Source organism: Symphalangus syndactylus, chromosome 1 (assembly GCF_028878055.3).
Source record: "Symphalangus syndactylus isolate Jambi chromosome 1, NHGRI_mSymSyn1-v2.1_pri, whole genome shotgun sequence".
NCBI classification, from domain to species: Eukaryota; Metazoa; Chordata; class Mammalia; order Primates; family Hylobatidae; genus Symphalangus; species Symphalangus syndactylus.
Window position 1 is genome coordinate 118,361,152 of NC_072423.2, and position 19,739 is coordinate 118,380,890.

At 48.8% G+C, this 19,739-nt stretch overlaps 2 protein-coding genes across 10 annotated transcripts in view; one reads left to right on the plus strand and one right to left on the minus strand.

The window, feature by feature from the left end:
* The window catches only part of SEC22C (SEC22 homolog C, vesicle trafficking protein), a 35,011-nt gene extending 27,588 nt beyond the window's left edge, over positions 1-7,423 (plus strand). For 2 of the 4 annotated variants that reach the window (XM_055281291.2, XM_055281288.2), the window contains exon 7: positions 1,923-7,423. In XM_055281291.2, the coding sequence (XP_055137266.1) occupies positions 1,923-2,123 (201 nt within the window). In that variant the 3' untranslated portion in view covers positions 2,124-7,423. The remainder of the gene's footprint in view (positions 1-1,922) is intronic. The other 2 variants (XM_055281295.2, XM_055281298.2) reach the window with 1 other exon arrangement.
* A 10,689-nt stretch (positions 7,424-18,112) lies between these two features.
* Positions 18,113-19,739, minus strand: part of VIPR1 (vasoactive intestinal peptide receptor 1) — a 35,721-nt gene continuing 34,094 nt past the window's right edge. For all 6 annotated transcript variants that reach the window (XM_063611413.1, XM_055281240.2, XM_055281239.2 and 3 more), the window contains one exon: positions 18,113-19,589. In XM_063611413.1, the coding sequence (XP_063467483.1) occupies positions 19,398-19,589 (192 nt within the window). In that variant the 3' untranslated portion in view covers positions 18,113-19,397. The remainder of the gene's footprint in view (positions 19,590-19,739) is intronic.

Here is a 19,739-nt window from a genome sequence, read left to right on the forward strand (position 1 = left end):
TACAGGCATGAGCCACCACAAAAAATTTTTTAAAAAATATATACATATATAAGACTAGGTCAAAGAACTGCTGTTTGTTGTTGTTGTTATTGTTGTTGTTTTAAATAGTAATACCTTCTGACTCAAACCTGTTCTTTAGGAACTGAAGCAAACATTAGAACATTAGAGGGTTTTGATTAGTTATTTTCAAATAAGCTGTGTACTAAGGGGTGGCATAAAGAGGCGCTTCTGAGTCCCTCATAGGCAGAGTTAATTCTAGTGAAAGCCTGGCTCTAATTCTCTTTCCTTGTCTTCCATATGGACTAGGATTTTAGCACTCTCTCTGAATACATATTTTTTCTCCCTTTTTTTAACATTAAAATTTCTGTTCTTAGGACACTTTCATTCTCTTCCATATACATCCTAGAATGGTTTATTCTTTTTTTTTTTTTTTTTTTTTTTTTTCCTGAGACGGAGTCTCGCTCTGTCGCCCAGGCTGGAGTGCAGTGGCGCAATCTCGGCTCACTGCAAGCTCCGCCTCCCGGGTTCACGCCATTCTCCTGCCTCAGCCTCTCCGAGTAGCTGGGACTACAGACGCCCGCCACCGCGCCCGGCTAATTTTTTGTATTTTTAGTAGAGACGGGGTTTCACCGTGGTCTCGATCTCTTGACTTCGTGATCCGCCCGCCTCGGCCTCCCAAAGTGCTGGGAGAATTACCCAGGCCAGGTTTGGTGACTCATGCCTGTAATCCTAGCACTTTGGGAGGCCAAGATGTGTGGATCACTTGAGGCCAGGAGTTCAAGACCAGCCTGGGGAACATGGTGCAACCCTATCTCTATTATAATAAAAATACAAAAATCAGCCGAGTGTGGTGGTGCATACCTGTAGTCCCAGCTACTTGGGAGGCTTAGGCATGAGAATTGCTTGAACCCTGGAGGTGGAGGTTGCAGTGAGCTGAGATCACACCACTGCATTCCAGCCTGGGCAACAGAGAAAGACATTACCTAAAAAAAATGAAAAAGCATAACCTGATTATGCAAAAAGAAATTTTCAACCCATGAAAATGCACTCATTTTTTAGAAAACAAGTCTCCAAGACCTTGGACATAGCCAGTGGCAGTTTCCTAGAGCTACGTTTTAGGATTGCAGGGATTGTACAGTTCCACCTCATTCCTTCAACTGTGTTCCTAGTTGGATAGCTCACTGCCTCCCTCTGTAGATTGAACTTTGTCCATTGTAGATTGATCCATGTTCAGCGATGTCCTTTTTAAAAAAAAAACAAACAAAAAAAAACAAGAAAGCATTGAACCAAAATACCTTTTCCACCTTTTGCAGAACAAGAATGGCCCCTTTTATGTGTAATAGTCATACACAAAATACCAGTCACTCTCCGTGCTGTGAGTCCTTTCCCCGACTCAGAGATGCTTTGGAAGACATGATAAGGAGGGTGCCCAAGGGAAGAGTGGTGCTTAATGTAGTCGTGGCTTAGGAGAAACCAAAATAGTAAAAGCATGGCCTCCTCTCACCAGCTTGCTTGCCTGTCCTGGCTCCCTGAAGGAAAACTTCATTGGGGGGGCCAGTCAGTCACGTTAGGGTCCCCTGTCTGCAGCCTGGCTGTCTGCAGCTTACCTGCAGCTCTTCTTTCTTTACTACCAACAGCCTGGTCATTTCTGTCTATTTCTTTAACTTCTTTCAGATGTGCCATGCACTAATTCTTCCTGTGACATCTATTTCACTTTCCTTTAATCTTCCAAATCCTCACTTTCATCCAATAATTAGCAGCAGCCTAACCAGTGGGTCCACGCTTTACTATAATGAATTCAGTTTAATCAGCTAATGTGAGGGAAATGACACTCTTCATGGAAGCTGTGGGAGGTGAATTTTGCATATGATCTAGTGGCCGTTTTATCTCTGATTGAAATTCCTCTTCTGGTCTCATTTCAGTGTTATTTGTACCTGTTCTACAGTCCAGCCAGGACTATGAAGGTGGTGCTTATGCTGCTCTTTATTTGCCTGGGCAACATGTACCTGCATGGGCTGAGGAACCTCTGGCAAATCCTTTTCCACATAGGAGTGGCTTTTCTGTCTTCATATCAGATACTAACAAGGCAGCTTCAGGAGAAGCAGTCTGACTGTGGAGTATGAGGATGACACTGTGATGAATGGATTCTTTGATTTTCTTTTGAGGATCAATATATGTTTCTCTTTCTGCCTCTCTACTTTACACTCCAGTTTCCATCCTTTTCAGCCAACTGAACTGAAAAACCAGAAATTGGGGATGTTAAACAGTTGCAGTGGAAGTCATAAGGTTGCTTGATACCCAGCCTTGGTTCTGTGCCGAGCATTACTGCAGGATCTCCATCCAGTTCAGCATGTTTACTTAGGACAGCTGGATCTGGGGGCTCATCCAGAAAGAGCTTTATTGGAAGAGAGAAAGGAAATATTTTGGTCTTTTAAGTTGAATGATACAGTAAACCACTTGATTCAATAACACTGGTTTTAGTAATTGGGAGTTGTCTCCAAGGAACCACTTTAAAATCCAAATCAGCTTTCAGTCTAAATATAACTTGGTTAGTTTTTTTTTTTTTTTTCGGAGGGTCAGTACAGGATGAATTAAAAACCTAAAAATATGGTTCATAAATATAAGCTAGATAAATTTTGTTTACATTTTTTCGATATCTTAGGTTTGACATACTTTTGGAATATTTAATTGTATTTTGGATATAAATTGGACTTCATTTAGGGTGAGGGCAAACTTAAGCTGAGAAAATGGTTAAGAAATCTGAGTTTATTTAATTTATATGTAACCTTTCATGGTGGTGGGACTGTGTGGGTACAGAAATGTTTTATATTTATTTGCAGGGTGTATCTGAATATTTTAAAAATTAATTGAATAACCAGTACTACTAGATGATAAGTTTATCAGCATGAGCAGAAATGAGAATTTCAGGATTACTTACAATTGACCACAACCTGGAGTAGGTGAATGAATGAACATGGATTTAGTGGCACTTTACAGATCCGCTTGGGAGGGGCTGCTGTCATCAGCCTTTTCAGTAGAGCTGAGTGCCTGTTGTTTTAATGATGATGACTACTGTACCCTGTGTACCTGTTCCAAGAGTGCCTCCAAAATTAATTACTCCTCTGCACCTTTCCCAGTCATCTTAATTAGCTTGAGGGCCTCATTTTTTATGAACGAGAGTTAAGTAGCTGTTAACTTTTTAAAGCTTGATAGAGATATAATTAACACATACTCTGGAAAGTTACTCTCTTTCACTGTCAAAAAATTGATTGATCACAGTTTTCCAAAATATGGTTCTGGATAAGATCCCTTAGGTTTCCCGAAATTTCAGCCTGGCTTGTTTAGTACCACGCAGGAGGCCATTTTGGGAGTTTGCTCTTTGGATTGTTCTTGGTAGGACTCTAGAATCTGAATAGTTCAACCACAGTTGCATGGAACACTTTGAGTGTTCAACTGCATTATGTGGTCTTGATAAATTTTTTTAAATCCTATTTTGATAGTTTTTAAAAGTGGAAAACCATTATAAGAATTGAGTAGATAGGGAATGTAAGAATGTAGTTTTAGAAAAATTCAATTATATTTGATTATCGCTGGTATTGTTATTGAGCTACCTTGTTATGATTTTAAGAAAAATAAGTTTATATACTGGGAACTATGTTGGGAAAATGTTGCCATAGTAACTTTATTTTTTATAATAGAATTTTCTATTTTTGACCAAACATAAAATATCTGGATACGGGCCAGGCATGATGGCTCATGCCTGTATTCCCAGCACTTTGGAAAGCCAAAGCAGGAGAATCGGTTGAGGCCAGTAGTTTGAGACCAGCCTGGACAACATAGTAAGATTCGTCTCTACAAAAAAAAAAAAAAAAAATTAGCCGGATGTGATGGCACATGCCTGTAATCCCAGCACTTTGGGAGGCTGAGGCAGGAGGAGCCCTTGAGTCCAGGAGTTTGAGGCTTCCATGAGCTATAATCACACCACTGCACCCCAGCCTGCCTGACAGCGTGAAACCCTGTCTCTAAAAAGTCTGAATATGAAAATTATATTGGCAACATACTCAGACATAAACTCCAAAGTTGTCTCTACACTGATTTCACATCTGCATAATTTTCTGCATACCCAGCAGGTGAATTTTCAGTTTTTCTGGGAGACAATTTTGAAAAGATGGTGAAATAGAATGGGAAGTTAAGGAGGGGAAGTAAAATGTTTTAAATGAGAAGAAGAAAAAAGCTTTAAAAGTCAATAACACTTTGGGAAGCCGAGGTGGGCAGATCACGAGGTCAAGAGATCGAGACCATCCTGGCTAACATGGTGAAACCCCATCTGTACTAAAAATACAAAAATTAGCTGGGCATGGTGGCGTATGCCTGTAGCCCCAGCTACTCAGGAGGCTGAGGCAGAAGAATCTCTTGAACCCAGGAGGTGGAGGTTGCAGTGAGCCAAGATCGAGCCACTGCACTCCAGCCTGGTGACAAAGGAAGACTCTGTCTCAAAAAAAAAAAGTCGGTAAGAACGGCTTAAAAATGGACTGTTTTCTTTTCCTGTGTGGCATTGGGTTGCCATGTAGACCTGTACCCCGGGTGCTTTGGGCATCTGAGCCTATGATCCATATTCAGCAGGCAGTAAAGAAACGGTCCTTGAAGATGAGTCCTTCCTGGTAATGCTTCCTGACCACTGAGGCACTACCGGAGATGTTATCCACACCAGGTCGAATGTGTGTGTGGATATCAGTTAACATCTACATGGGGTGAGATTGACTTTTGCAAACAAAAAGGAAAAGATGCATTAGAAAAACAGTACAAGTAATGACCACAAAAACATTGTTTGACTGAAATCCAGCTAGCTAAAAGAATCCTCAGCTCACTGAAGGAAGAGACTGAAAATAGGAAAGAAGTTCTGGTGATTTCATCCGAGGGAAATCCCCAGGCTTAGGTTTGACTTGGTTCAGGGTTGGAGGTTTATAGCCTCTTGTGTGATCCTTGATACCAGCAAACTGGTTCCAAATTCCAGGAGTTATCCTCACTCCACCACGGACTCGCTGTTGTTGTAGCACTTTTGTTTTCCCAGTAGTTAAATGCTACCTGTGCAGCTGACCTCACTGGGCTAGATCTGGGAATAGATGAAATAATGTTGAAAACAAAACTTTAGAGGTGCCTTCTGCTATCAGATGCTGCAAGGCCTTGAGCATCAGAGTGTGTTAAGTCCCGTCTACTGTATCAAGGCCAGAGTGTGGCTCAGTGCTCTTAGGAAGGGTTTCCCAACCAAGGGGCCAGAGCCCAAAAGGTTTCCCCTTCCCTAATAGGCTAATGAACGAAACATGTAAATCTGTTTTCCCCTGTTAGGCTAGCCTTACTGTGATGAGGACTGTACCTGGCTTTCCTTTTCCTGGGTGGAGACAGCTGGGGCATATTTGGGTGGCATTCCCTCTCAGTACCAGAGGCCCCACTGCCTGCAGCTGGAGGCATATGACCATAAGCTCCTGGTTTTGCTTTTTGGGCTTGCATCCCTCTTTTCTGTGAACTCTGGAGAATGCTGGAATTAAAACATTTAAGCATTTTGATTAAATGAGCTTGAGCTCCTCTGTTCTTTTCTAGGTGCTCTTGTTCTCCACCTCTCCTGCCTCTTTCTACCTCTGCCCTATACGCTCCAGCTCTGGAGACAGAGGCTGAAACTGGAGTCTCTGGAGGGATGAGAAAACCATCTTTAATTGTAACAAATGGGGTGGGTAGATGAGCTTCAGAGTGGGAGCAGATTGCATTGAGGTTCAACTCTCCCACCCATGCCTGGGAGTCAAGTCTTGGAGAGGAGTAACACTCTTGGTGGTCAGCACAGCTCAAAGACAACAGCCAGCAGGCCAGCAGCAAGGCTGGCTGTGTGAGGCATAGGAAGCAGGGCATAGGTAGGGAGCAGAGCTGGGGGTTCTCTCTCTGCTGGAAGATAGCAGCTGCCCCTTGGCATATGGGGGTTGCATGCTGCACCTTGTAGCCAGGGCTACCATATGCTGTCTGTGAAGGAGTTGGCCACTCATTGTAACATGCAGGACAGTGGCCTTCTGAGAACCTGCTGCTTGCTTGCACAGTGCAGCACAAGTGAGGACAGGCAGGGGTGGGAGCACTTATGGTGATCAGATGTGCCTGGCAAGCCCCTGTTCAGACATCACTCACATTCCAAATGTTTTCGCGTAGAATATTGCACAGGTCTGGGGACACTCTACCTGTGCACTGTGAGTGTTTATAATGGTGGAGAAAGAGTGTAGATGTGCCATTGAGAGATAAGGTGAGGGAAAGAGTGCACCAGTCAGCTGACCGTCAGCTGGCTAGGCTCTTCACTGAGTCCTATGTCGCAGTGCACAAATCACTGCCCATCAGGCCTCAGTTTCCTCATCTGGTAAATGGTGATAACATCAATCTGCCCCCCCCCCCAGGGTGCTGTTATGAGGCTCAAAAGTGGTAGTGGAGGGTAATACTGGGTGAATCCATTGTGTGTGGGGGGAGAAAGGCTTTATATTCACCTGGTACATGAAGGTTTTTCTGCTTCAGGCAGCACAGCACAGCCATTTCTTCTGGCCTTTACAAAAAGGCATTTTGTTATACTACAGTGTAAACAACCTCATTTTTTCACTCCAAAAGGTAGCAGCCCCTCTTCTTCCCACCCTGGACCTGCCTTTCACTCCCTGGGCACAGAGCGCATAGTACCATTGGTGTTTGGTTTATTCCAGGATCCAAGGAGCTGGTTCTGCTGGTTGGACCAAACCTCATGAGCCAGCCACCCCTGACCCAAATGAGGAGAGCTCTGATTCTCCCATCTGGGAGCAGTGATGTCAAACTTCTGTTGCTGGGGAAATCTCATCAGCAGGGAACCTGTGGAAAAGGGCTTGTCAGTGAAATCTGGGAATGGCTGGATATGGAAACATCTGACCATGTGTACTGATGGCAGAGCTGTTGCCCACAAGCGCCTTTTATTTAGGGTAAAATTAACAAACCCATTCTATTCCTCCGACCCATGCTTGGTACATATGACCTTCTTTAACCCTTACATTTCTATGATTGTGGGGTTGCTTCAGAATTGTTATTTCATGAATCAGTCATATGATTTGATCCCCCAGGATTCTATTTTGTTTAATAGGCTTTTCTATTAAAAGCATAAAATACTGAGGCTGATTTAGTCAGGGCAAAACCATTTACTTTACATATTCATTTTAAATACTTGCTGTTCATGTTACACAAGCTTCTTACGGTTTTATTGTAACAATAAATATTTTGAGTAAATAATGGGTACATTTTAACAGACTCATAGTAGTACAACCTAAACTTGTATAAAAGTATGTAAAAATGTTGTATAGCCATTTATATCCTATGTATACATAAATTAAATGAGGTGGCTTCAGAAATGTCAGAATAAATCTAAAGTGTTTATTAACATGTGTCTTTGCACTTGTGTGAAAAATTCTGAGTTATGAATCCTTTCCTAGACAGTGTGACGTGGGCCTGACATAATGGGAGGGGGTTGTTGAGAGAAATGAAAGTCAGGTCATCTTGTCCAGTGAGGCCTAGACAGGCGCAAGGGCTCAAATAGTCTTTAGTACTAATCCGCAACCAAAATAGCAGTCACAACAATGCCCTGGGGGCTGGGAGGCCTCCCCACTTTGCAGGCTCTGTCCCTGCCCTTCTATGTGCAGCAGGCACTTTCCCTGCTCTGCTTTTTGGGCTCTTGTGTTACTGTGAAGGTGAAATTTCATCTCCCAGGACCAGCCTGACCACAGAATGGCCACCAGGGGGCACAGCTGCTGGCCACCTCCTCAGGTTTCCAGCCAAGGGAAGGTGGCCTTTTGCAAAGGCCGTTCCTTTAGCAGCTAATAAAATTTCCAGAAAGAAAGCAAATGCACTATCCTCTCCTGACCATCCTCTAAACACATTGGGGAATTCACTCTCCAAGAGTCTCTGCACCATCTGTCCTGAATCAGAATCTTTTGGAGGAAGGCAGTGACTTCCAAAATAAACATCTGAGTTACTGGGTGCTGGGATTTGGTAGTTGATAGTTTTCAGACACCATCTGCTTCAACCACTTTTTTGCTCAGGTTGGGAAGCTGAGGCTTGTTCTAGGGAGCCAGTGACAGTAAAGTTCGGAGCTCTGTTTCCCCTGAGCAGGAAACAAGTGGCTGTCCCCCACTTGGCAGTACTCACAAAGAATAAAAGGAGATTCTGGCCCATAAAAGTGTTCCTTCTATGCTAGGAGGGCTGGATGAGAAGTTCTGGCTGGTGAGTTGCCTTCTTTTTTCTTGGGGCCTACCCCTTGAAGGGAGCCAGGTAGCAGAAGTGCTACCTGACAGCTGCCAAGCATCTTTGGGCAGTGCTAGTGGAGGAGAGGCTCTAAGGAGCCCACCTGGCTCTGCTGAGTCAGCACCAAGACGTTGCTGGGATCAAATGTGGTTGGCAAATTCTGTGGAATACATTGAAGAACTTGAAGATTATCTTTGTGGCTTGTGGTGGAAAAGGACTTCTTAAGTCAAATGTGGACGGCAAAATCTACGGAATATGTTGCAGAACTTGAAGATTATCTTTGTGGCTTGTGGCGGAAAAGGACTGCCTTAAGGCAAAATGATTGATGAATTTGACTATATACAAATAAGGATTTCATGGGCAAAGTTAAAAGAATGGGAGGAGATATTTATGATGCCAGAAACCACTAAGGGATTAATAACACAGAAGAAATTCCTGTAAATCAGCAAGAAAGAGCAACCCCACTAGAAAATGTGCAGACAATTAACAGAAGAGAAAACCTAAAAAGCTAATAAGCATATGAAGAGATTTTAAATCATTAATACACACTGAAACAACAATAAGGCATCACCTCACACCTATGAGTTTGGCAAATCTTGCAAAGCTGGATGGCACTAAGTGCGGGAGGGAGTGTGGAGACGCAGGACTTCGTGTGAGGTGGCAGTGAGTAGAGAGGCACGGCCGATCTGCAGAGCCATGCCACTGTTAAGAGCTGAATTCTGTTCCCCCGAAATTCACATGTTGAAGTCCCAACCCATGAGAAAATAAATGTCTGCTTAAACCACCCAGACTGTGGTACTTTGTTAGGGCAGCCTAAACAAACTAATACAGCCTACTTACCCAAGTTAAGAGGGCACACCTTGTGAAGTGGAAATTTGACTTCTGGTTATTTGTCCCAGGAAAATTCTTACACAGATCCTTAAGGGGACATGTTCATTGAAGACTTACTGGTGTTGGCGGAAAGCAATCTGTGTATCCACCACGGAAAGAAAGTGTTCAGGCTCACCACAGAGCATCACGTTGCAGGCAGATGTACCAGATTTAGATGTAACGTCACATGGATGAATCCTCAAAACTTAGAGCTGAGTGAAAAACAACTGTTATATGATAAGAAATATATGCATACAAGACAATAAAATATTTTGTGAGAATATATGCAAAAAGATACATGTTAAATACACTTGAATGGCTGCTTACAAGGGACCAGGAGCTTGGGAGTTAGGTATAGGGATAATAAGGAATTGTTTTAAAAAGAGGGTTGCTTGTGTCAGCAGTCAGTTCTGAGAGCTCTGGGAGAATGGGGTGGGCCCGCATTTTCCCTGGGAGATCTTGTCCTGGCCTTGCCCAGCCCTGCAGTTGACATGACAGGTTGAGAAGGCTGGCCTCTGGGGGCTCTAAAGCCCCATATGCTGCCAGAGTGTTTGAGCCTGCACAGGGCTGCAGTGGTGGGGGTAGGGGCAGGGAAACAAGCCTGGGGTTATATTGGTCAGGGAAGGCTCTGGAAGCCATGGGGGGCTTGGGTGGGGAAGAGCAGAGAGGAGAGACTCCAGAGGGAAAGTGGGCAGGGGGAGCTGGCTCTGACCCCCAAGCCACTAGGGACTCTCCTCCCCATATTCGAGCCGTCTGACCAGCGGTTTCCTGGCCAAAACTTTCCCATATGAGGCACTCAGCTGAAGGGCTCTCATGAGGACAAGGAACACAGCTGCAGGGGGACAGAGGTGCCCTCAAGGCAATTTCTTCCTCCTAACCCAGAAATAGCCTATTCTGGCCACAGAGCCCAGAGTGTGGGCCTGGGGAAGTGAAGCCAGAGGCGGGTGGGGGTGGGAGGAATAAAGGTGACCAGGACCTTTATTCCCCCAGCCCTGGGGGTTATTCCAGGCGCTTTTCCTGAGGCCCCAGGGACCAGAGCAAGGGCCGGGGCAAGGAACACAGGGCCAGCATTAGAAGGAACTTTCTCACAGAGCTGTCCAGCAGGGGCTGGAGAGGCAGTGAGCTCTCCACTGTGAGGTGTGCAGGCAGAAATGAGATGTGTCTAATGGAACCTTGGAACATGCTGTCCCCATCTCACAGACATCGTCTCATCCAGAATGCTAGCGTCCAGGGGGACATTTGCCTATCTCCCGGAGTGCCTCCTGTTGTGTCCATCCCACAGGGCGAGTCAGACGCCAGTTGCAGGAAACAGCCTGTGCCAGCTCCCGTTTGAAGAGTAAATATTAGTCTTTTCAAGAGCTGCTTGTTCTGTGTCACTTGGCACCGAGGACATTGAGTTGGAGGCAGGCGGGGGGGAAACTTCACATCCAGATGGAGTCTGTGGGCCTGGGTCACTGCTGCAATGAGGGACCCAAGAAACAAGCCTCACCATATCCAGCCAGGCATCCTCTCCTTACTGCTTGGTCAGCCCCTGAGCCCCTGCCTAGGGGAGTTCAGACCCTGCTGAGACCCCAGGCCACCTGGTTCTCCTCAGCTACTGTCCAGGCTGCTTCTGCAGAGGCAGGGAACTGGATGTTTTGACCTGGACTGCAAGATCTCTGAGCCCCAGCTCTGATGCATATGGTTTAAATTCCTCTGATCATCAGGGAGGGGGAATGACCTGCTCTGGCCCCACTGTCATTCCCTATGGCCACCCCAACTAACAGAGCACCCTCCTCACTCTAACCTTCATCCTGCCTTCTTTTTCTGTAACTTTTCTCATTTGCTATCTGTCTCCACCATTAGAGGGTCAGTTCCATGAGGGCAAGGGCTCTGCCACGTTCACCACTGCATCCTCAGTGTCTAGAACTGTGCACACAGTAATTATTTGCTGAATGAAAATATGATGGTAATACTTTGAAAACATTAAACAGATACCATTCTCATTACCTGGCCCCTGAGATTATATCCTCTGAAGCCCTCCACCATTGTGACCTGGGGAAAGGTGGAGGAGGGGTATGTCATCTCTGCAAGGAGGAAGTGAGGATGGAAGGAAGGGAGGAAAGCCCACCTGTTCTCATTACCTGGGAAATATTGAGGGGACACACTGAAACCTGAAAACAGAGGGTGTGTGTATTAGGAAGTCAGTCCTCCAAGCAACCTTAAGTGTGCCCCTTAAGTGGCCCTTCTAGATAAAATGGCGGAACTATAGATTTAACGCCAAGTAGATCTGAGTGAACACCATCAAGCTACCCTCAGCTCCCAGGGGCCTGGAAGGGACTCAGAAGTTCCTGAATGCTCCCTGGGGCATGAGGAAGGTGGCGGAGTTGGAACTGGTGGGTCTGTCATGGTGCTGCCATGGTAAATGGTGAAGTGAGTCTGCCACAGAGGCCGTGGCGGGGGGAAGCTCACACCCAAGGCTGGGTGATGGCATGGCTGAGCCTGGAGCAGTGTGAGGGGCCACAGTGAGCCTCAGTGGGGCCAAGTCAGCTGGGGTAGACCCTGGGGCTGCAGCCAAGAGAGCAGCTATGAGTGCCAAAGACCTTAGCAGCAGGGCCAGTAAGCATCCATGCAGACCTTAGTGCGCAAGGACCTTTGTGTGGGGCTCCTCTTCTCTGCCCCAGGAAGCCACCTGTGTTGGGTCCTCTGCCTCATTCCCTATTGGCCAACCTTGGCCAGCTTCCTAGGGGGGGATCCTGACAGCTCCTCACCCTATCTCTACCACATAGCTGGCCCTTTCTGCCCCAGAGTTCCTCTGACTATGTGATGGGATGCCTGCAGGAACCTCCTTCTTGTTCATGCCTGTCAAGCCTGGAAGAGTGAGGGGGTTGACGTGGGCAAATTTTGATCAACAGAGGCTGGGAGCCAGTGGTTAATGCTCTCCTTCTCTGTCTCTCAGGAGGACAATTTTGGGTGTGTTCTGCCAGCCCTGCAGAGGGTCCCAGTGAATTGAGTCCTGTTGCCCCAGTGGTGGCCAGTGCAATAACTCACATTTTTCGTGAGACAGGGTCTTGGTCTGTCACCAGACTGGAGTGCGGTGGCATAATCATGGCTCCCTACAGCCTCAGCTTCCTGGGCTCAGGTGTTCCTCTCACTTCAGCCTCCCAAGTAGCTAGGACTACAGGCACGCACCACCACACCCGGCTGATTTTTTATTTTTTATTTTTTTTTGCAGAGATGGGGTCTCACCATGTTGCCTGGGCTGATAACTCGCCTTTATATTGGCTTTCCTCACTTCCCTGTTTCACTCTTCTGTTTCCTGGTCACAGGCCCTTGTCTCAGCCTCTGTTTTCTGGGGACTTGGGCTACAATGCCACCTGAGCCGCTGTGCTAGAAATTATCTATTGGCATTCAGCCTCTTCTCTAGCCCCTTCCATGTTCCCCTGCTTTGTTGGAGTTGGAAGGCTCAAGGTCCCTTTCGGGAATTCTCTCACTGCTAGGAATTTGATGCAACTTAGTCTCTGCCAGAGGGAAGCACCACCAAGACAGCTGGGAAGCAGAGAGAAGTAAAGGCCGTGTTGGCTGGGCGCAGTGGCTCACGCCTGTAATCCTAGCACTTTGGGAGGCCGAGGTGGGTGGATCACAAGGTCAGGAGATCGAGACCATCCTGGCCAACATGGTGAAAACCCATCTCTACTAAAAATACAAAAATTAGCCGGGCATGGTGATGCATGCCTGTAATCCCAGCTACGCAGGAGGCTGAGGCAGGAGAATCACTTGAATCCAGGAGGCGGAGGCTGCAGTGAGCCGAGATCGTGCCACTGCACTCCAGCCTGGGCGACAGAGTGAGACTCTGTCTCAAAAAGAAAAAAAAAGAAGGCCATGTTTCCTGCAGCGTGGTGGCTGATGGGTGGGATATGGCAGACCTGAGTTTTCTGCAGCAGCAGGACACTATGTTCCTTCTGCTTTCTTGTCACTAGCTTTAATGGATGTGCAATCGAGATATTGGCAGTAATGTTCGGCAAGGTGGCAGCTGCAATGGTGTGACCATGGATAGAGGTGCACCCAAACTTCCAGCCCTCCATGCCTTCCTATATTTAATTCCCTACACTCAATCTCTTTCTGTACAAAACACCGGGAATGTTTTCTGTCTCTTACACTGAAGCATGACTGATTTGGATCTCTCGCCTCCCCCATATACTGCACCACCAGGCTCAGGTGGAGGAATATGAAAGATCACACATTTATCCCAAAAAACATCCAAAAAGAGACTGAGAGTCAGACTTTGTTGGTTACCTACTCAGTAGCCATCCCCATTTCTTTCTCAGTAGATCAACTTCCCTTATAGAACCCTCGCCAATCTTTGCAGCTGTGGTTTGGGTATGTGACCTAATCCTGGCCTGAAGAGAGTGTGCGAAAGGTGGGTCCTGGGATAGATGATCGTCCCTGATAAAAGTAGACATATAGAGGAAATTCTCCTCCCTGCCAGTGGATGGGGTTCTGTGGGAACATGATGCTTGGGCAGCGACAGTCATTGTGCAGTCATGAGGGGATAAGTCTGAGGATGAAAGTCCACATACTGAGGTGGCAAAGTGGACAGACAGAAAATACCTAGATCTGCGGTGACATTGCTGAGCCACTGAATTTGCCCTGGAGCTGCCTCCTTCTAGTAGACATCACCCTGGCAGGATCCTTTCCTTCTGAGCCACATAAAGACCAGTCTGGAGCTCTCCAGAGTTTCTTCCATGCTAGTATCCTGGGACACAGGATGCTGGGAACCTGGGAGCTGGGCTGGGATTAGAGTGAGGCAAGCAAGTTACTTGCTTCAGGTGCAAAATTGAAAGGGGTGGCAAAAAAACCTCAGTGATCAAGATAATATTTTAACGTAATATTTTTTAAATATCAAAATTAATGCAAAACATACATAATCAGCAAAATATCAAGATTTTAAACAAAGAATCAGTGTCACTGATTAGGCCTGCTCTTCATGTGTTTCCACAGAGGGCATCCCTAATGGTCTCACCTATGATAATCTGTGTAATGGAAGAGGCAGGGCTCTGAGGTTTGGAGAACTGGGTTCAAGGCCGGGTTCTATCAGTGACTTTCCTGGTGATCTCAAGCATGTCCTTTCCCTTCTCTGGCCTTTGGTTACCCCATCTGTCCTGTGTAGAGGCTGGGGCATTGCCAGGGTGGCCTTCTGACCTGTCTTCCTCATCCGCATAGCCTACTGGGGTTACTGTTCCTCTTCCTAGGAGGCTGTGTCTCCAGGGTCATTGGCTCCTGCCTATTAATATCTTGGCCGTCCCTGGCCTGACTGGGGTGTTTAATGACTGCCAGCTGTGGCTCCGGCCCCCTCCCCCGGGAGAGATAAGAGCAGTTCCTGTTCCCACATTGGGGGAGGCTGGGTCATTGTTCATTAAAATAGGCCCTGGGCGAGTGGTGAGAATGGAGGGGCTGATTCTGACTCTTCACCCCACTCCTGCCAGCACAGCAGATGGGGGTTCCTGGGGATATACACTCCCCACACACCCCTCCCCAAGGGGGCTGCCCTGTGTCCCCACCTGCCACCTGAGCTCTGTCACTTTAGGTCCTGATTCCAATCGCCTTGGAGCTTCTCCCCAGATGTCCTGCAGACATTATATTCAGCATGTCCTAAACCAGGTCATCATTTCCCCAGCCCTCCTCCTCCCCACCTGGATGGGGGACTGGCAGCTTTTCCCAGCCTGACCCTTGGGCCCTTCTCAGTAGCCAGAGTGGCCTGCCCCAAACCCACCATCATCCCCTCGGCCTCACTTAGGAAGCCTCCACTGTGCTCCTGCTGCAAAGGACCCCTGATGCCTGCCCTCTAGGATTCAGGTATCCCTGGCACCCATCATGTTCTCTTGGGACCCAGAGACCCCTACCTAGCCCTCAGAGACCACCTCGACGTTGCCTCATCTGAGACACTGTCCCCTATCCATACTGCTGGCAAACTGGCCACCCTCCTTGGGCAGCCCGTGCCCTGGAGTGGCAGGAATCGCCCAGATGGTGGCCTCTGCCGTGGAGGGGATGGTGGCTCTCTGCACAGGGATGGTGGGGTGCTCCTCGTCCTTGTCTTCCCAGGAGGTGTCCACGTGAGTCAACTGGGCTTTGCCCTCAGGGACTGGGCTTAGGGCTCAGTCAGTGGCTAGGGTCCAGCCTGTGGCCAGCCAGAGGCTGGGCTCTATCAAGGGTTACAGCTGGGTCTGAGGCAGGGTTTGTGTGCAGCAGAGGTCAGTGGCCTGGGTCTAAGGGCCAGGCCCCAGGTCACCTTAATTTCAGACTAAAGCCTGAGAACCAGTCCTGTGGCCTCACCGCCTCACCACCTTCTCCTTCTTGTATCTCACTCTGCGTGGCGCTCAGGATAGAGGCCCGCCCTCTGGGTCACTTGGCCTCCTAGGGATGGGCCTCCACCCAGGTGTTTGGGCACTAAGGTCAATCTTAGTGAAGTCCTTGAAGCATCCACCAGGGGGCGATAGAGATGAGTTGGCCTGGCTGGACAGGGACCTGGCAAGGGACCTGAGAGCAGGCGGGGCGGGGGGAGAAGGAGGGGACCAGGAAAAGTCCTGCTTGTGGCCAACCCCATTATTCCACGGCTGTTCCCGGCCTGGGAGACTGTGTTTCAGCTTCTCGCCATCCTTAAGCGCCCATCACTAAGCTTTGCCCTTCCCAGTAACCTCTCTGAGCAGGGCCCCACCTATGTCCTCCCTTTGGTTGCCCACGTCTTGGCTCTCTGCTTCATTCACTCTCCACCCTCTTGGCTGACAACTGGTCCCCTGCCCAGGCTGTCTGCCTTACCCCAAAGCCATGACACATGAATACGGGGGGATATCAGGGACTGTGGGGGGTGGGGTAAGTACAGTGTGGTGTGGGGGCCCCTCCCAGCCTTCACACAGCCCAGGCAGTCTATAGGGTCCTAACCTGGAAGGCAAGGTGCTGCCCTTTCCTCCGCATTTCTGTCCCCCTCTCCCTTCTCTTTTCTTCTACTGACCTGAGATCATCTCTCAAGGAGTCCTGCCAGATCTCTGACCTTGTTCTCTTCATAGCCTCCATCCTCTGTGTATGCCTCAGCCCCCAACTGCTTGGGGCTTCTCCCACCAGCTGCTGTCCTTCCCCTGAGCCCAGGGGGGCAGACTGGGTGGCAGAAGGCTGTGGGCAGCCCCTCCTCATTAGCCACCTGTGCCTTAGCCAGGGGCTAAGCAAAGTCATCTAGAACCCTCCCTACTGTACAGGTGGATGGAGAGATTCATACTCAGGAGGAGACCTGTCCATGATCTCTGAGAAAGTCTGAAGCAGAATTGGGATTAAATGACAAGGGCTGGGTCTTCTGGACCTTACTGAGAAGTATGGGGTGGACAAGGTCTCTGGAAGCAGTTCAGAGAGGCACCAAGTAGGGAGTGGGAGGAGGGAAACCAGAGAGAGAGAGAGGCATGCCCCAGCTGGATGAGGGGAACATGGACAGACTGTTTGTCCCCTATCTCTCAACTCCTATGCCTTGGAGTGGCAGGAATGCAAGATGCTCAGGGTCAGTAGGCTGGGTGCCGTGGCTCACACCTGTAATTCCAGCACTTTGAGAGGCCGAGGCGGGCGGATCACCTGAGGTCTGGAGTTCGAGACCAGCCTGGCCAACATGGCAAAACCTCATCTCTACTAAAAATACAAAAATGAGCCAGGCGTGGTGGTGCATGCCTGTAGTGCCAGCTACTCAGGAGGCTGAGGCAGGAGAATTGCTTGAACCTGAGAGGTGGAGGTCGCAGTGAGCCAAGATCACACCTCTGCACTCCAGCCTAAGTGACAGAGTGAGACTCCATCTCAAAAAAAAAAAAAAAAAAAAAAAGACGCCCAGGGAAGAATGAAAGAAGTTCTAGATGCCCCAGCTCAGCTCTCCACCACCAGTACCTCATTGGTGGTCACCACTGTTGGTCTGGGCAGGGGTGGGGGCTACTGACAATGTTCTCTCTAGCAGGCCTGGAGGTACCTGAGGTCAAGGTTAGGAAAAATGCCTCCTTCTCGGTCCTATGGCTGACCATGCACAGGGCAGGGCATGGAGTGTGAATGTAGATGGAGAGATTGTGCCACTCCTGGATATGCTGGGCAACTGATCAAAGGGCATTTCCCTGGGGGTGCCTCTGCCCATGGCTCACAGTCACTTCTATTCTGGCCTGAACACCCCTGACTCTGGCCTCTGAGGATACTGGGTTGGAACTGTCATTGATGATGGGTCCTGGGATGGTACTGGGTCAGACAAGGCATCGAAGTAGCTGGGCAGGCAGATCTGAGACTTCACCAGCCCATTCTGACCACATTTTATCAGCTTGATATCCCTCTCCTGCTCCTCTAGCAAGTTTGCTGGAGGTGGGACCCAAGGAGGTCAGCATGGGCAACGGCTTTGGAGACATCTCTTGCTGACTGATGTTATTTGCCATACTGCCTCTGTGTCTAAACCTTTTTATTAGTGGCATATTGTCTCTGCTCACTCGACTTGTGTTGGTGACATTTGTTTTGTCCACTACCTACCTCCTCTTGGCTGAGCCCTGGGTAGTTGCAACATGGTCATCCTAGACCCTTGTTTGCAGGAATGACTGCGGCCTGTGAAACACTCACACTCAACCATTTCTGAGACCCTGGGCAGCTCTGCCAGCTGTTTTGTATTGATCTGAGATTAGAATGGTCTTTTCTTGGCTGGATTTAAGGAGTAGGGGGACACAATGGGGACCCGGTCTTCATCACACTCAGAGGAGAGAGGATACCACTCAAAAAGATGGGAGCTGAAGGCCCTCAGAACTGTGAATGCCTCATATGAAAATATGGATTTCTGTCAAAAGCCAAAAGAGTGGAGGCATCTGGTTTCAGTAATGTATTAGATCACCCATCCTTTGGGTGGAGGAAGATGGCTCCAAGTTGGAAGCTGGTCCCATTTTAGGCCATATGAGAACATCAACCACCAGGGGAACCAAGCCAATCCAAGCCAACATTTATTGTTGCACAAGCCTGTTGCAGTCCTGAGGGGATCTTCTGGCAGAGGTGTGGGTAGGAAACTGAGTGGCCACTGGGGTGAAGGGCAGACAGAGGAGGCTGTGATCAGCAGGTTCCTGTCCAGATGATACATGAGCTGGAGGCCTCCTCAGCCCCACTCCAGGGAGAGTGGGGTGGGAAGGGGGACTCAGGGATAATGGCATTAATAATACAAGTGGTAAACAAATAACCAAGAGGATCCGGCTGGTTACAATACACAAAAGTTAGCAGTAAGAGTCTGTGCATTCACATTCCTATCAGACCGATCTGAGTTCAAATCCTGTATGTGTAGCAGGGTGAGGTATCTGCTCTCTGTCAGAGCCCATGGGTGCACATCTCTGAGCCTAGTTACAACAGTGGGCACATAGGTGGGTGGACAAGGAGGGCAGCTCTTAATTCCTGTTGCTTCAACAGCACAGAGGGATAAGTGTGGCTGGTGTGACAGATCCCACTTGACAAATGAAGCCACTGAGACTTGGAGAGCAGATAGGCTTAGTCTGAGACCTAGCATTCGCTGGTGGCTGCCTTCTCATTTCCCAGAGGCTTCAGAGTCCCTCAGTCCTTGGGTTGCACCGTCCTCCCACCAGACTGACCCTGGGGCCACTCCACTTCAGTGGGGAACCACTAAGATAGCTGTGCTCCCCAAACGAAAACTTCAGAATAACCCACTTTGAGGAGCTGATAGCTAAGCGTAAGAGAAAATGGGGGTAGTGAGCTGCATCTTCAGTGAAATGCCTGAGTGGTAATGCTTAACCCAAAGGAACTTGACAGCAATGGTGAAATTTCAGGCACTACCGTGGTGTTGGTGCTGGTGACCTTCCCGGGCAGAACCTTTCTGCCCTCAGATCACACCAGTGTTGTTTGAGGATCACCGGTTGCTTTCCTCCGATTGGGCAGAAGAGCCAGCAGGGGGCAGAGTCAGGATGAAAGTATATAGACTTTTTGCCCTTGATTGGCGTAGGGGGCCTTTGGAGGAGGAGTCTAATGACTGAGTTCCACCTGCAATCCTCCAGGAGAGGAGCTCCCATCTCTCTGACTTGCTAGAAACGCTCCAGGCAGGCGCTAGGGCTGCGTTCTCTAGGAGTTTCCGGACCAGAGACCAGAGGGCCGGGGGCAGCCTCCGAGCCCAGCGCCGGGGCTGGCCGCGCTCGGGCAGGCCTCTGTCCCCGGCGTCTGCCGGGGTGAGTGGGAAGGGGCGGGAGGGGCCGCCTTAGGCCCTGGGATCCTGGTGGTCAGACCAGGGAGACTTCGGCTTGGAAGCTGGAGGAGCGGCGGGCACCGGGGCTGACGCGGGTCAGCATGGAAACCTGCGTGCTGCACGTGGCGCCGTTGCTGCCTCCCGACGGGTGCCGGTATTTGGGGTTCCAGCCCAGGACGCCCTGCAGGTGCCAGCGCCGCCGCTTCCGCCTCAGCTCCGCCTGCACCTAGGAGAGGGGAAGGTGGTCAGGCCCGCTGCTGTGGCTCCTCTTCCACAGCTGATGGGCTGCCCTGGGCTTAGAGTTCTGAACTAGCCAGTCTTATCCTCTTCAGGAAATCAAAATGGAGGGACCCCTATGCTGCCTCGGGCGGTGCAA